This window comes from Cupressus sempervirens, chromosome 1 (genome assembly GCF_028749045.1).
Source record: "Cupressus sempervirens isolate cs-2001-9-10 chromosome 1, ASM2874904v1, whole genome shotgun sequence".
Taxonomy (NCBI): domain Eukaryota; kingdom Viridiplantae; phylum Streptophyta; class Pinopsida; order Cupressales; family Cupressaceae; genus Cupressus; species Cupressus sempervirens.
In genome coordinates, this window is record NC_143118.1 from 636,387,062 (window position 1) to 636,404,631 (window position 17,570).

At 35.3% G+C, this 17,570-nt stretch overlaps 1 protein-coding gene across 6 annotated transcripts in view; it reads left to right on the plus strand.

Moving 5' to 3' along the window:
- The window catches only part of LOC149579537 (transcriptional corepressor LEUNIG-like), a 119,563-nt gene that overhangs the window by 73,250 nt on the left and 28,743 nt on the right, over nucleotides 1-17,570 (plus strand). For 3 of the 6 annotated variants that reach the window (XM_089833716.1, XM_089833720.1, XM_089833726.1), the window contains exons 11-15: nucleotides 13,936-14,154; nucleotides 14,425-14,670; nucleotides 14,853-14,952; nucleotides 15,123-15,232; nucleotides 15,341-15,490. In XM_089833716.1, coding sequence (XP_089689842.1) covers nucleotides 13,936-14,154; nucleotides 14,425-14,670; nucleotides 14,853-14,952; nucleotides 15,123-15,232; nucleotides 15,341-15,490 — 825 coding nt within the window. The remainder of the gene's footprint in view (nucleotides 1-13,935; nucleotides 14,155-14,424; nucleotides 14,671-14,852; nucleotides 14,953-15,122; nucleotides 15,233-15,340; nucleotides 15,491-17,570) is intronic. The other 3 variants (XM_089833732.1, XM_089833740.1, XM_089833743.1) reach the window with 1 other exon arrangement.

The window sequence follows — 17,570 nt, forward strand, 5'->3', positions numbered from 1 at the left end:
TATCTTTGTCTCAATTGAATATTGGACCGAGAAATTTGACAAATTTTAGCCTATTTAACAAATTCTTCCATAGAAACAAAAAGTACTACTAATAATGATCTTCAATTCATATTGGACCTATAAATTTGATTCCTAAGTGATCTCACTGCCTCACTCAATATAGTTCCAGAATTTTTATCGCTAATAATAATAGCTATTAACATGCAAATTTTCCTATGTTCCCCAGGGATGCGTCCTCCCCAAAAAGACCAGCGTTTTGGGGATGGGGACGTCCCCGTCCCGGGGACTTCATTGGGGACTTGCATCCGCCCCCAATTTTTTATCACACAAAAAAGTGAAAAAAAAAAAAAAACAAAAATGTCACTTTTGCCGTCCCCGTTTGCCGCCACTCCCCATCCCCAAAATCAGCAAATAAAATTGCTGTCCTGGAAACCCGTCCCGCTGCCCCCTGCCGTACCCATCCCGGAAACTCGGGGGAACATAGAAATTTTCTAATTATTGCAGTTTATGATATCTTTGTCTCGATTGAATATTGGACCTAGAAATTTGACAAATTCTAGCCTATTTGACAAATTCTTCCATAGAACAAAAAGTACTACAAATAATGATCTTCAATTCATATTGGATCTAGAAATTTAATTCCTAAGTGATTTCACTGCCACACTAAATACAGTTCCAGCATTTTTATCACTAACATAATAGCTATTGACATGTGAATTTTCTAAATATTGCTGTTTATGATATCTTTGTCTCAATTGAATATTGGAAAAGGCAATATAATGATCATATTCCTTATGATTATTCCTGGGGCAGGAAAGGATGATAAAGATTGCTTAGATGAACGATATTATTAGACATAATGTAGAGACATACCGTAGTATGAAAGTATTAATGATTGATTAAATAACTTACATATTGTTATTTAATGACACAATCTCATTCCTCATTAATATAAAAGCATGTACTCATTCTGCATTTACCAGTTTTTCCTGTTCCATAGTTACAACTATAGTTGTAAAGCTTGAACTTGGCAAGCCCAAATTTATTGAAAACTCAGGAAAAGCCTATAACAACTTGACAAAAACAGTTAACAAGCATTCTGACAAGCAAGATCAAGGTATAAATAGGTGGTAAACATAGAAGGAGGATTACTTTGCACAGTACGTGATAAAGTTGAGTCTTAGGTTGGATGTGCATAGGTGCATCTTGTAGAGTGGAAGTGTCATTATACTTCTAGGTGGTTACTGGAGTTGAGCATAATGAACTAGTTTGCCCCCCTTGATCTACAAATTAAATGGGAGGTTGTGGTTGTCGGAATGACAAACAAAGAAAAGCAAGATCTGGAATAGGACTACAAACATGATATGCAATAGGCCCAAAGGGTGAAGACAGTAAAAGATAAATATAGAAATCAGATTTATTGTTTGTACGACCATTTTTATTAGAAACAGAATTCCAGGAGGCTTATGGAATCCTTAGGATAAAAGAGATACAAATGGAGAAATTTAAAGAGCATGTGGGAGAAATAGAATGAAGCCTTTTCTGCAAGGCAGATGATATGGAGATGGAGATGGTGAAAACTGAGATCACTTAAGTGAGTGCCAAGGAGGGGAGTTGATAAACCAAGAAGATAAACTTTGTGAGGACTATAGATGACAATGATAGAATCTCATACAGGGAAGAGCACATTATAAACTCGTCACAACTTTTATATTGATTCCTCTAAAGTGTTGAGTGTGTGGAAGCTCTATAGCAAGTATAGATGGTTTCACGGACGTTTTGTTGTTGCAAGGATGAGTTTTCATGCTAACAGATGATGGATGTAGCTAAGTAAAAGAAGCATTGTAATAGTTAAATAGGAGCTCAAGTACTAAAAGAATAGTAGCTCCCAATGTGGGACCTCATGTTCAAATGAATAAGAGACTTGATATTGTTGAAATAAGGTAAAAATACCTAATCCAACCCATTAGGTGTGACATATTCCAATTACTGATGCTTGGTGGAAGTTTAGTGTGAAACTAGTTTAATAAATGCCCTCAAATATGGCATCCAAGCCAAAGGTCATATGATAAGGGGAATTTATTAAATCATAAAGGAAAGTATTCTATTAAAGTAGTAAATATAACAACTGATCCATAAACAGGGTAGTTCAATTCTCTGCTCATCAACAACAGATGCTGCTTGAACAACCTTTAAGGCCTTTTGACAGAACTACATTTCTACCTCTCTGCTTTAGCAGTCAAGCATGCTTACTGCTGTTGCACTATAATAAATGAAAATGGGAAACAAGAGTACAATCAATTAGAGAAGCAGTACACGACTGGACACAACTGATACACAAGTTTTACACCCTAAGTAGGGGGAAAATGCATGAAGAGCTCCTCAAATGATTCCAAGCGCATCAAGCACAAGTGTGAGCCCCAACAATGCTACAGAATACTCACAGCCACGTGCATCAACCCTCTTCACTACAAAACATATGCTTCATTGCTTACAATAGTCAACATGGACATTATGGATGCCTAAACATAAGAATCAGCCTCCTCAGTATTGTATTCAGTAGATGCTCATCTCTTCTATACTTTCTCATATCCAAAATGTAATATTGAACATCAAAAAGCTAATTTAAAATGTCAAAACCCATCACACTTCATATTCTGCCTCAGCTGTGACAAATTTGGCTGTTCATTAGGAGATGATTTTGGAATGGCTGTAGTCAAGTTGAAATTGACATGGTCAATGACGTTTTTTGCTGCAGGCAGAAATTAGCAATGTCATTACATTAGTTTTCTACTTCACTTGGACAGTTGTACTTCAGTTTGATCTTGAAGGCAATTTGGAGATGCTCTTGATCATTTCAAACATGACCCTATACTGATGGCGTTTACTTCTGTACAATAATACACCAAACAGCTGTATATAGTTACAATGGAAATGATATTACAGTTGGAGAACAACCAACTCTTGTTCAAGTCATTTAACAATTAATTTTTCTAATACTACATTGCACATTCTCACTAGTTTCTTGATAAGTTTGTCAAGGTGGTGTTGGTCAGGTGTGCTCTGGCTCATGTTGCATCCACTTAGTCTTTTTTTATTCACTGGAAGGTATTACACAACTCAAGAATTGAATGAAAATGATATGTTCCTTCTATTTGTTTGTTTCAAGCTTATTTGTTAACTTAAATATGATATTATACAGGGTACCTTCCTCATAGTTGCTCTTGTTGCTTCTATAACTTCTTTAGATTTCCGTTTTAATCTTGATGAGTGTTTCTTTCAAATTGTTTAGAAGATATTTGCCTGATCTAAACTAATAAGTTGATCACAAAATGACTAAACATTTGCTTTCATGTAATTGGATGATAGTGTGGAAACCCTAATTAGGGTATGTAGGTAATAATCTTGTTACATGATCTTGAATTCATCTTGGCTCTTAATTGTAATTGAGCAACTATCAAAGGCCAATGCCTTCTCGTTTGCGATAGTTAGAAGGTTAGTCCATGGGACAAATAGGTATCCTCAACAGGATTGGCTGCTTCTGCACTTAAGAAAACACATTTTTGTTTTATAAATTCTTTCTTTTTTAATATTAAAGTGGGCTCCTCCTTCCATGTTTTCTTTGTTATGCTTATTACTGTTTGGTAGGGGGTCTTCTGATTAGTATTTGGTAATATTGTATTAAGAATTGTGAAATTAAGAATATAGTTACAGTGATGCTACATGCTTAGAATCATATAGTAAACTGTTTGCAAGGTTTTGGGGAAGTATGAAAAGTGTGCAACAGACCAAAAACATGCATCTCTATGTCATTTGTGGCAATACATCAACTAGGTTGGTTTGGATCCTTTGTGGAAGATTTGGTGAATATTGTGTTAATGGTTTATATACTGCAGGAGAAATTATTCATAGGTTCCTGTTTCAAATTCACAAACAGAAGATTGTGATTTGGTTTACTTCGACAAACAAAAAAACTTGTTAATGGCTTGAAATTTTTGCTTTGACGTTGCGATCGATTCTCATAGTTATTTCCTTCAGTTCTTCATTGTAACTGCTGCCAATTCTTGTGCCAGTGTGATTATTTTGTGGCTCCATGTCTTGCAATTTCACCGTGTTTCTCTCTTTATCTGGGCATTATTTTTTATTAATCAAAGTATATTTGTGTAACAGTAGCATATTGATCATGTATTGAGTAGAATGGAAGAGTCACCAGTTTCCTTGGTCTCTTCAACAGCAGTCTTTATGATATACATTCTGTTGTAGAAGAGAAAAGCTCTATTAATTTCTGGTGGTCTCTTGGTATACATGATTTTGATACGATTTATTTAGCAAGCAAATTTTTATGTTGCGGGTATTCGTGATTACAAGGATTGGGTGTATTGTCATCTATTATTGGATATGATTAGTTTTCACAGGTCTATTTCCTGAGATGAGAATCATTGTAATCATCTTCTATTTTATCATTGGAATTGTTCATATTTTGAAAATTTTTGTTATGTGACAACTACTTTGATTAAGAAGTCATTTATTTGACTTAGCTTGTGAAGTATTGTATTGAAGTTTAAATTATTCAATAAAGATCAAGTATTGGTGTGGTCGAATTTTCCTGTTGAGTAGGAGGTTTTTCCCATGATATCTCAGGCATTGACTTTTTATTTATTTATTTGTTATGTAATTCTGATTCTTAAAACTTAACATGGTATTAGAGCAGGTCTAAGAAAAGATCTGAGTCAAAATAGGAAATTTGGGAATTTAAGAGATACAAGAAATGAGGATTTCTTATGAGAAGTGTAGTTGAAGAGCCTTGGAGGGTAGAATCTATGTAGAAGCTTCCATTTTCTGACATTAATGGGGAGTTTTCTGTCATGCTCATCTATGCTTATATGGTTGGAATTCATGTCTATGAGGGTAGAAGATATGCTAGTGTTGGAAATTTTCACTCTTTGCCTGTGCTGTAATTTTGTAATGGTGAAAGATCTATTGATGGATTGTGAGGAAATTTAGGTAATAAAGAGATAAGGATTTTAAATATTTATCATGAATTTTATGTAGTTAATATTATTTCTTGTTAGAACATTGGAAATAGTGTAATTGTATGCTTTTAGCATTGATCTGTAAATTTCTCTTCAATAGTTTGATTCCATGAACTTCTACAATAGTTTGATTCCATGAACTTCTACTAATCTCTCTAAATATGCTTTTAGGAGGGATGGAGAAGGAATGGGATGATGAGAGAATACATGCTAAGTAATGCATCATTTAAGAGGAAAAACCTATAGAGTTTCTCATTATGATTTGTTTCTTTAAAGAGGAAGAAATGAGATTTAGAGGGAGCTTGTGATAGAGGGAGAGTGCCAAGCCCTTTGTAGAGGACCAGTAAGCTTGAGTAGCAATGCAGGCTCTAAAGCTCATTGTTTGGTCAAATATTGGAGCCAAATTTCTTGGTATTCTAATAATCAAAATATGAGAATGCCACCCTTTTTGAGAGGGAGTCTCAGTTTTCAGATGGTCATTATGCACTTTAATGAGTTTTTCTCTATAAGGGAGAAGTTTGAGGTGCATTCCCTTGTTAATGTGTTCTTCTCTGTGAGGGAGAAATTCGAGATGCAATCCCTTGTTAATGAGTTCTTCTCCCTGAAGGAGAAGTTCGAGATGCAATCCTTTGTTAATGAGTTCTCCCTGGAGGGGAAGTTAGAGGTGCAATCCCTTGTTAGTGCATTCTTCTCTGTGAGAGAATATTAAGGTGAAAGCCCTTCTTCCACCCTCTGGAAGTAGCCACGGTGGATCCACCCTTTTGAAGTAGCCATGGCGGAAGTCATGTGAGAGATATCGTGACATAACTCATGTTTATTCACGTTTTGGGAGTCGCACTGTGAACGTCACGTTGAGATGACAAGATCATGTTGAGAGAATCGGTGATGAAGTTTTATTGTTGACACATGTGAGGTGTAGCCTTTGTGTTTGTCACAAAGAGAGACTATGATACGAAATCTATAAATCATTTCTCCTTTGCTAAGAGGGAGTGTTAATGTTTTATACGTTGCAAGAGAAATTATTCATAGGTTCTTGTTTCAAATCTTCTAATAGAAGGTTGTGATTTGGTTTACTACAACAAACATAAAATCTTGTTTATAGCTTGAGATTTTTTCTTTCATGATTCTCATAGTTATTTCCTTCAGTCCTTCATTGTAACTGCTGCCAACTCTTGTGCGAACTTGATTATTTCTGTCACTTTGTTCCTCTGTTATTTGCACGTTATTTATTATTGATCAAAGTATATTTGTGTAACCATAGCATATTGATGATGTATCGAGTAGAATGGAAGAGTCGTCAGTTTACTTGATCACTTCATATTCCCGTGGAAATGTCAACTCTCAATGGTGTTTGTTTTGTATATTTGGCGGTGGTCTTTATGATATATATTGTTTTGTAGAAGAACAAAGTTTTATTAATTTGCAGTGATCTCTTGGTGTTAATGGTTTTGATACGATTTATTTAGCAAGCATCATTTTGTGTTGGGTGTATCGCGATTACAAGGATTAGGTGTATTGTCATCCATTATTGGATATGATTAGTATTACAAGTGTATTTAATGAGATGATAATCGTTGGAGTCATCCTCTATTTTATTATTGAAATTTTCATGTTCTAAAAATGTTTGTTATGTGGTAACAACCTTGATTAAGAAGTCGTATATTTGACTTAGCTTGTGTTTTAATTATTCAATAAAGATCAAGTTTTGGTGTGGCTAGGTTTTCCCCTCTTGTAGGAGGGTTTTCCTAGGGTATCTTAGGTGTTTGTGTTTTTTGTTTATCTGTTATCTGTTATCTTATTGGGTCTTAAAACTTGACATATTGGAGGTTGCATGAAGGCACCATATTGCTGTAACATACCTATATCATGATCAGAACTGCATAGAAGATCTATTCTCATTAATATCTGTCGGCTTACCATGAATTGGAGGCGTAGTTTTAGGTTACAATGGTGTAACCCCATTTAGATCATTGGTGAATATGAACTAGAGTGAAAAGAGCATTGTGGGGCATATAATTGATCCACTATTTGTAGGAGTGATTTCTAGAGTCAATGACAAACCTGCATCAAACTCCAACACAGTTGCTAAGATTTTTCATGCTAGTGTTTTGTAGAAATGTTATTTCATGTATAGGCACTAATATTCAAATGATTGTCTTCAAAAGCGATTGTAATGCTATGCCTATAATGTGTACATGGATAATTTACATTAGACTTAAAGTATAGTAGGGTGCTTTAACTTGGAAGGTGGGGATTGTTGTTGTTGCTTTTGAGAATGAATTTCAAATTATATTCTTGGCTGTATTTCGATTTTGTACGTTATAATGATAATAGTACATGCATATTGACAATGAATTCTGGCTTATAAATGCATAGTGAGTATTGAATTTGACTATTGAAGTTTGTATCTTAAGGTTCTAATGGTGTTTAAATGACACGCTTTATCCATGCTTTCATATGAATGTCATGTATAAATGTAAATTTCCTTGTTTTTAAGAAATCCCGCATATTTAAATAGCCATCCCCTTCCCATCCCCATAGTTGGCAAAAAAAAAAAAAGTCTTCTTGGGAACTTGCCCCCCATCCCTTGTTGTTCCCATCCTAGAAACTTGGAGTAACACTGCTTTGAAGTGGCCCATACACAATATTTTTTTTAATTTCTTATTATGCATCTTGCTCCTGCCAAGCTAGTATTGCCTTTTGTAGGGCCATCAAAACTCAGTTTCAGTCGATTCCTTTTGGAGGGAATCTATTTGACTTCTTTCCTTATCAGTTATTTATTTCTTTATTATTGTTATTGGCCTCTGAGACCTGTCCACTCTTTCTGCATTCTCTCAACCCATTTTGAAAACTTCGTGTTTGATTTGAAACCGACTTTAGCTTTCTTAGCTTCTACTATGCTGTCCTAGATCAATCCAGTCACCACCTCAATCCATTTGTCGACATTTTTGAAATTCTTCTGTTCATCTCCTTACAGATTTTCCAAATTATAATTGAAGGAGCTATAATCCAAATATCTGCCCATAAAGCACTATGTTTGATCCGTGGCCAACCACAGAGAAATTCAGTAAATATCTTGTTGACCTGGTCCAACCCATCCAAGTGTTTGTTGCAGCCAATTCCAACAATATGGAGTAAAGGGACGTGATAAAAGGAGATGATCTATAATTTCTGAGTCTTTGCAACATAGAGGGCATCTTCATGGACCATGCATACCAATTATCTTAATTGATCTGCAGTAATCACTCTTTAATGTAAGACCATCCAAAAATATGCCCCAACTTTTGGTATTATTGATGGATGCCAACCTAAGTGAATTGGTCCTGATGTGATTGATTGTATTAAACTTTGAACTGTCTATCCCACTTTGTCCATATATTTTCCAGTCTTCGCACAACACCAAATTATTTTATCCTCTTGATTATAATGGCTCTCCTTTCTTTTAGTTCACTGTATAATGCTTTCTCAAGGTTAGCAAGTATGGGGAAGAGAAATGGATTAATCTAACCTGTTATGAATCCTGTCACTCCTCCCTTTTTTAGCAATGTAATTTGCTCTCTTGGTTCTGAATGCATCAAAAAATCACTCTTATATGTACACCTATGCCTTCGATGTCCACTAATGGCTTATGGCCATTCCAAGAATCTGTCCAAAAGTCCACTTGCTGTCCATTATTTATCTTCCATGTGAGATGGTTTGTAAATAGGTGCCGGCTGTCCCGTAGGGACCTCCGTACTGCTGAACCTTACTTTGAATTACCAATGGTAAGAATGTGATTGGGGTCACCATTGTCAAAGTATTTTCTTTGAAATATTTTGCACCATAATTTATGAGCGCTTCTATACATCTTCCGTGAGAGTTTTTCTCTGAGTGCTACTTCTTGTCTTTATTCTTTGTAGTACTGCTCCCACAGCTGATTGTGGAAGACAGGCCTTCTCCCTATTGATTAGAGAAACCTTTCTTTCCCCTTTGGACCTTTCCTATTAAAACATTTTTAATACACTCCAAATCTGCTTTTGCCTCGTGAGTAATTTGATACCAAGACATCATATAGATGTGTACTACTGAAAGAACCACTCTAATCATTACTATTTGTTCGACTAATTTTAACAATTTATTCTTCTAGGATGCTGCTTTCTTTCTGCACCACACCACAACTTTCTCCCAGTATCTCGATCTGCGAACCCCTCTGAATATTGGTGCTCCAGGGTGTTTAGCAGGCAGTGAGGTGAGGGAAAAAAAGTAGATTAGTATCTTCCGTTGAATTGTCTTTGTGTTGAAAAGTAGATTTGTGATTTAGTTTTATTCATCATCTGCGCTGATATTATCATATACTCATTCAACATATCTTTTACTTGCTTTAGATTTGCTTCCACCAAAAGGACCGCGTCATCAGAAAATTTTGTGGACTGATGGTTTCTATGTGGTTTATACCCCGATCCTTTTCCAAACACCACTATCTATGCATATCTTTATGGCCCCGCCCATAGCCTCTGCCATAATGACAAATAGGAAGGGTGAAATATGATCAACTCGTTGAATACAGTTAGTTGCTCTAAAGAATCCACATAAGGACCCAAAGAGGATCACTATCTGACCAATGTGATGCAATATCGAATCACGTCAATCCATTGAGAACGGAAGCCAAACTTTTCCATAACCTTTAATAGAAACTTAAAAACAACTTTGACATCATTCATTTGGTTTTTCTCTGAAGCCATGGTGTGTATTGTCTCACTTGAAATGATAATGCTGTCCATGATTTCCCTGCCCAGGGCGAAGCTGTTCTGTTCTTATACTACTACTTTTGCAATTTCTTTGATCTGCTTGCCAGTATTTCCTTTATGATATTGTAAATTGTTTACATAACAAGATGGGTCCGTAATTGCCAAAGGGTGCACAAGTCTCTTTTGGAATGAGTGCAATGGCTGTGTTCTTGATGTCTTTTGCAAATCTTCTTTTGATTCTGAAATTCTTCACTAATTTGAATTTCCAAACATCTGTTCCGATGAATGACCAGCACACCTGTAGAACTTCCCTATAAATCTAGCAGGTCCTAATGATTTGTGTGGGTTTAACAGGAATATTGCTTCTCAGACTTCTTTTTCATAAATTGGTCCACATTAAATCTGATTATCAGCATCCTTTATGATCTGTGGTATAAAACTGAGGGTATATTCATCTTTCCTCGTGTCTAAGTAAGTACTAAGCATCTACTAGAAAATATCTTGTCTCCTTTCCACCTCCATGCTTCTGCATGCAAAACTCCCATCAGCCTTCTGTATTCTTTCAATCTGGCTACATGATTTGTGAGGCTTGAAAGAGAAGCAAAAAAAAATTAGAATTCTGATCACTTGATTTGAGCCATGTGTTTCTGGATTTATTCCTCCAGAATAGTTTTTCTCTGGCTAGCATCTCATTCAATAGACAGTTTAATTGTCATTCTTTTTCAAAATCTTTCTTAAACAGCCCATATATTATCACCTTATTGTTAGAAACTTCCAGGTTCAGTTCTATTCTCAGGTTTTCGTCAAATATGATTTTAAAGAACTTCTTCCATTCTCTGAGTATTGTTTTGATGTATTATAATTTTTTTGTGAAGGTATAACTTATTGTTCCGATGGCCTGAAACTCTTTACACCAAAGCTCAAGACTGTCCCCAACTTCACCTCTGTTCACCACATACTTCCGGACATGAAGGTTATCTTATTTGGATAAAAGCTCAACCTTATCTCCAATTGCATTGGAAAGTGGTCTAAAATAGCAAAAGGTAGTTTTTGGACTTCCATTGTTGCTGGTCGATTTGTCCATTTTGGAGAGATGAGAAATCTATCATCATTTTATACGTTATTAAAGCCGTATGTTCTATTAGGCCATGTTTATGAACTATTTTTTATGCAATCTATCAATCCTGAATTAGCTACAAACCCCCTGAAATCTTGCACATTCTTGTTGATCTTATCATTATGTATTCCTCCGCTTTTCTCAGTCAAATCCACTATGGCATTGAAGTCGCCTCCTATGATCACACATGTTCCTTTGTTGCTTTCCAAGAAGTTCAATTTGTAGTTCCACATGACCTTTTTGTCTTATGTTTTGATAGGTTAACATATGCTGACCAAGATGAATTGCTCATAAAGATTGATGTTATACACCTTAGCAATTAGCTTGCCCATTCGTCTTGTCAAGTCATTTGCTTCATGATATATTCCCATACATGGTTTCCAATGATTAAGAAACATGAAGATTTTTCTTCTGATAATTTAGTTTCTTGTATCAGAACAAGGTTAGTTGTCAATTTTTGTAGATGATTCTTCATTAAACACCTCGTGTCGGGACATTGAAGTCCCTAATATTCCAGGTTAATACCTTCATTGTTTCCCAAGGGATGCCTCCACTCCCTTTGTATTTATCAAAAATATTTCAAGTCTTGCATATCCTTTCTCTTCTGCCTCATCTTCCCTCTTCTTCTCTATTGATTTTGTGCTTCTACTTTTCATATTGTTGCTTTGCCAAGCAACTCCATTGTAGATGGAGAAATACATCTTTGATCTATAATCCTCAATTCGTCTTGATTTCGTCCTTCCTTTTGGAAGTTTTGTTCAACCTCCATCTCTTCCAACATCTCTTCCATAACCTCTGTTTCTTCATTTCTTTCTTCTGTTAGCATTGCTTCCATCTTCCATTTTTCTGTCCAGTTGTCTATTTTATTTTGTACTGGTAACCCTCAATACTTCTGTGATAGGTGGGCTTTCTTTTCTGGATTACTTGTGTTTGTGGCTTTTGTGAGCAAGACTCTCTGATCTTTTATTCTTCTTTGCGTTTGAAGGTTCAGGAATTTTCAGCTTCCAATTTTGCTTTGTTTTCCCTTTTGGTTTTGCCTGTGGGTTCCCTTTGATTTTGTAGCCTGATTCCTGATGTTTTCTACTCTTGCATCTCAAGTAGAACACCTTGTCCTCCACAATCTCTACCGTGTTCATTAAGAATTTTCCACTCAAAACTATTTTTTCTGGGATTGGTCTAATTACTGCAATCTGCATTACAGCGTAGAAGCAGGAGTCCCCATTGAATATATCTAAATCAGAGTCCATAATTATACCTAAGGATCTGCCAATCTTCTCCAAACCCTCTCCAACTCAATATTCCATTGGGAGATTATATAATCTGACACATAGCAGTTTCTCGTATGGGTTTAGCTTCACCGTATTGAAATTAGGTTGCCACTGCTGAATATACATGGAAGCTTTTTCATTTTGTAAAGACCTTCCTAATAAGATTTTGTCGTATTTGTCTTTATTTGCAAAAATTACAATAAAGAAACTCTTTTAGTAAGAATTTCACTAGCATTTCTTTCTGCCGATTTCTTTATTTCATTTTTTGATAGTCTTATGGTCCATTCTTGGCTGGCCACCCCTTAAACATCACACACTAATGGAAAAATTAAAATTGGAAAAATAGGTTTAGGAATGAAGCTTTAGTGTGTGATGTTTAAGCCGTCCGTTCTTGGTCAGATAAATCCACATATTATTGCAAACTCCTCCATAATCAGTGTCTTCTTTTACCTCTTCTGATACATCGATGTATTGCATTTTTACTATACCTTGGTTTTTGTGTTCCTCTTTCTTCTGCTCTTCACAGTTGAAAAATCCAATTGTGCCATTCTTTCTCTGTAATTGCTCCGTTTTGCTTTGATGTAATGAATGTTACCTCTTATCATTTTAAAATCTACTCACACAGACATTGTCATGGATTTTCTACAAACAGCAAGTTAGAAGGAATTTATGATAATGAAAAATATAAAACCTTGAAATTAAATCCTAACTAAATCACCTATTATCATATTTTTTGATAGGTAATGGGCCAAAGCCTGGATTAATTTTTATTATTATTTGCTGAGATTAATTATTATTATGTGCTAATTCGAGTGGATTTGAACCCAAGACCTTGCTGATCAGAGGCTCACAAATAACTGTTGCATTACGGGCTCTTGCCCTAAATCACCTATTATCATTAGGAGAAAAGAAAAGCTAAAAATTTCTTCTGAGAAGTGTATTTGCTATTTGCGAAGCAGTTTGATTTCCTTTCATAGGTCAGCAATTCGCTGAAGCTTTTACTGAATTTGAAATCAAAGGATTCTGATGTTCGCTGAATGCGGTTTGGTTTTGACTTTTGGGTTTAATTTACTGTCTGATTTTTTATTTAGGGTTTGGTTGCAAGCAGAGAAGAGCGTTGATTATTGAGATTATTATTGCATTTATTGTGTTATCTTTAAGTTTTTAATTTTTAGTGTATTTAGATATGCTTTTGTAATTTATATTTAAATTTTACTTTAAAAAACAAATTTTAGTTGGACCTTGTTGAAAATATTGTTAATATAATTGTAGATCCTACTTTGTATATATTTATCGTAAATTGTTGATTTAACTTATAATTATTTATGTTGCAGCTATGTTTCTATATTGCTTTTATAAATTTATAGTAATGAGAATCTCCTCTAGTAGCTTGGGAAGTTGTGTTAAATATATGTGTATGTTTTTTGTGAATTTCGTATCCAGCCTTATCCATATTGGAGGTCTTCAAAGATGGTCATATCTGTATGTGTAAATATAAGAAAATAACCTACTTAACTAATATAAGAAAGGTGAGGCTTAGCCGGACATTTTGTTTACAAATAACCGTCCAGACTCCAGACTTACTACTTTCCCTGTATTCTATTCAAAGATCACTTATTTCTTCTTCTCCTTTGCCTATCATTTTTTCATAACTTTGGTCACACTTTTTAGTGTTACTTTTAACATGAGATATGGCTGTTTGTCTTGGAAAAACGAGATAGTACCACTTACTGCTATTGAATTGTGTCTGCATTTTGTCTCATAATCCTTAAAACTCTGGGTTATTGCAGATGAAATTGGCTTTTCAGCAGCGTCAACAACAGCAGCTGCTTACCCAGCAGGCACAGTCAACACAGCAGTCTCAAGTGGTTCATCCTCATCAGCAGCAGGATAAAACTGGAGCTGTTCTTACAGTTGATAGTAGCCTGTCGAATTCTTTTCGTGCAAATGATCAGGTATACGGTGTGATGGAACCAAGTCCTAGCACCAACAGTACTGGTACAGGGAAGGTAATTGAAGTTGATAGTCTGAGTACCAGAACACACACTCAATGTAATATGCTATGTTTATGAGTGAAATATTCCTATTCTGGGGACCATCTTGTGTTTGACTATCTCTTGATGAGAGATAACTTCTATATAGCTTTTAATAAATGGTTGTAATTTGACAATTTAATCATTTTCTGTTGTTATATCATGGGACTTGATTAGAATATCAAATAGTTTTTGTTCTGCGTCCTCTAATGACTTGCAAACATGCCTATGTATTAATTTTAAAAGGCTTCTTCCAAAAGTCAAGCTGGTAGGAAAAGAAAGCAGCCTGGTTCCTCTTCTGGTCCTGCAATTAGTTCTGGAACAGTGAATAATACTGGACCTTCTACAAGTTCTCCACCCTCAACACCGTCAAGTCATACACCTGGCGATGTCATGTCGATGGCTGGTGCATTGCAACATAGTGGTGCTTCATCAAAACCTATGATTTTGTATGGGTCGGATGGAACACTTGCTTCTCCTTCAAATCAGTTGGTGAGAACTTGAACTTAAATTTTCAAGAAATCCAAGTGTAATATTTCATTACGGGTTTAATAATAGAGCTTAATTAAAATTTTTTCTTTAGGTTTTGTAGAAAATCATTTCATTCCTTGTGTGCAGTCAGATCAACGAGCCCTCAATTTTGGCATTAAAATTATTTAAAATCTGAATCACAGGCAGACATAGATCGCTTTGGGGAGGATGGATCTTTGGATGACAATGTGGAGTCATTTTTGTCTCATGATGATGCAGCTGGACGATCCACAGATGGTAAAGGTATGAAAAGAATTTCAAGCAGCAGTTGTCAAAAAGTGCAGATTAGTTCTTTGCTACGAGTGCTGGAGAAAGCAACGGATGTGGAAGTTGTATCTTCTTACTTTTATCTTTACTGAGCTTATTAATGTTTTTCTTGTGATACATTGATTTTAACTTGTTTCTCTTGACAGGGTTTTCTTTTGAGGAATTTGGGACAATAAAAGCTAGCACAAGCAAAGTTATATGCTGCCATTTTTCCTCAGATGGTAAATTACTAGCAAGTGCTGGACATGAAAAGAAGGTATTAACTGATTCTTATCTGGGTACAAGTCCCTTCTAGTTGTCATGCCAAACAAATTGGACTGTGATGACTTATAATGGGGAATGCTATGTTCATTTTGTGGTGCAGGCTGTGTTGTGGAATATGGACACACTCAAACTGGAAAGTAGCCTTGAAGAGCATAACCACTTGATTACTGATGTTCGTTTCAGCCCAAACTCAGCTCGCTTGGCTACTTCTTCTTTTGATAAAACCGTCAGAGTCTGGGATGCAGCCAATGTCAGTATACAGTTTATTTTCCATCTGCTCTAATCTAACATAAATGATATATGCTTTCAATCATGATATATGTCTCTTTTCTAATCTGAAACATGTCTAGTTGTATCTGCAAATTTTAGCATCATATGGTTGTTGAAAATGCGAATATGTATATTGGAAATGAAGATAAACAGAAAACAAAAATAACAAACAATAAGATAATAAGACGTAACACTCAACAAAATACACAACTAATTATCCTGCCCCACTGGGAAAACCTGCCAACTTGAGGTTGAAAAACCCAGCCACAAATCTATCACTTATATATTTAATGAAAGAGTAGAAGACTGATTTACAATTTGCCCAAACACTAGGCTAAATTGAAGTAATGATAATAGCACCTATCAATGTGCAGACAATAAGAAATTCTCCTGAGTATTGATGTACTTGGAATAAGAGATATCAATCTGTAGTGTACATTCCAATTCCTTCTGGAAGAATATATAATTGTCTTGACCCTTCATTGTCTTGACGTTGCAAGGTGAAGAACCTTTGTTGTCTTGTTCCTTCATTGCCTTGATGTTGCAAAGATATTTATTTATTTCAAATTTAGGACTCAATTTGAAAGTTTCACAATTTGCTTGATTTTTAGGCCTGACACATTTTACCGATATGAGAATTTTTTTAAGGGATATCTCTTTTTCAATTTGCTCAGTTGTTGTTCATCGTCATCTTCCATATCTTTATCAAATGTTGGAAGTTGCAAAAGTTTTGAGTCTAGGAATGTTTTGGTCATCGTTTGTTGTTTTTGCAGAGTTTGGAGTTTTTGTGGAGTACTGAACATTTTTAGCCTGTACATCTCCTATCCTGACCACAAGCCCCACATAAAATCCCCACAAGACTTCTCAGGTCCTCCCTTTCCATTACCTTCATTTCTTCTTTCTGCAGGTTCCTGAGGGAATCTTTACTTCCCTTGTCTATTTCTATGTTCCAGCTTCTCTTCCATTCCTTTATCCCCACAATCATCCTTTTGCTCTCTTTTGTTGACTTTCAGTGTGGGTATAGATTTTACCCCTTCTCCCCTTCACTTTATCCCATCCTCACCTTTTGCTTCACGTCATTTCCACTTCCCTACCTGCAGAATCCCTTTGCAGTTCTAGAATTCTTCCAGTTTTACCTCCATTTATGATTGCCCATTTTGCATTGTTTTATTGCACCTTCAAGCTCATTCATTCTCATCCAATTGTGTTCTTTTGGTGGACAACCTGATTTTTTCATGTGTTCCTATTTGCCACCTTGATGTCGAATTTCCAAGTTACTGATTTGGATGTGGATTCCGAAGCAGATACGGTATGCGGGGATTCTTTATTTTTTGGATGCAGATGTGGGAGGAAACGTGTGTGTGTGTGTGTGTGTGTGTGTGTATTCAAAAAAATAAAAAAAATAAATTTAAAAAAAATAAAAAAATAAAAAATAATATGTATATATATATATATATATATATATATATATATGCAAAGAAATGCAAGAAATATACAAAAACAAATCATTTGAAAATTGATAGTGTGACTATGATACTTAACCGTTTATCAAAATTCAAGATATTTCAAAATTCATGTGATATATCAATATGTGCTTGTTCAACATTAGAGTTTAGTTTTAGACAATAAGTTCAAATAGGTCATGTTCAAGATTCCAACAAAATAAAAACTTAGTTAACGATTGAAGATTCAATCAACTTGCATCAGAGTCTGACTCTAAATCATAGGGATTCACAAGAATATCCACATTCTCATCATCGTCCCAACTATTGAAAGATCATGTTTGGGATATTGTTCCTAGACCAAAAAATAATTTGGTTGTCTCCTCAAAATGGTTATTTAAAATTAAACACGTAGATGGAAGTATCGACAAGTGCAAAGCAAGGTTTGTGGCAAGAGGGTTTTCTTAGAAGGAAGGAATAGATAGTGAGGAAACTTTTGCTCCAATAGCCAGATATACCTCTGTTAGAATTGTTATAGCCATTGTTGCATCCAAGGGATGGAAAATTCATCAAATGGATGTAAATACTGCATTCTTGAATGGTGTTATAGAAGAGAAA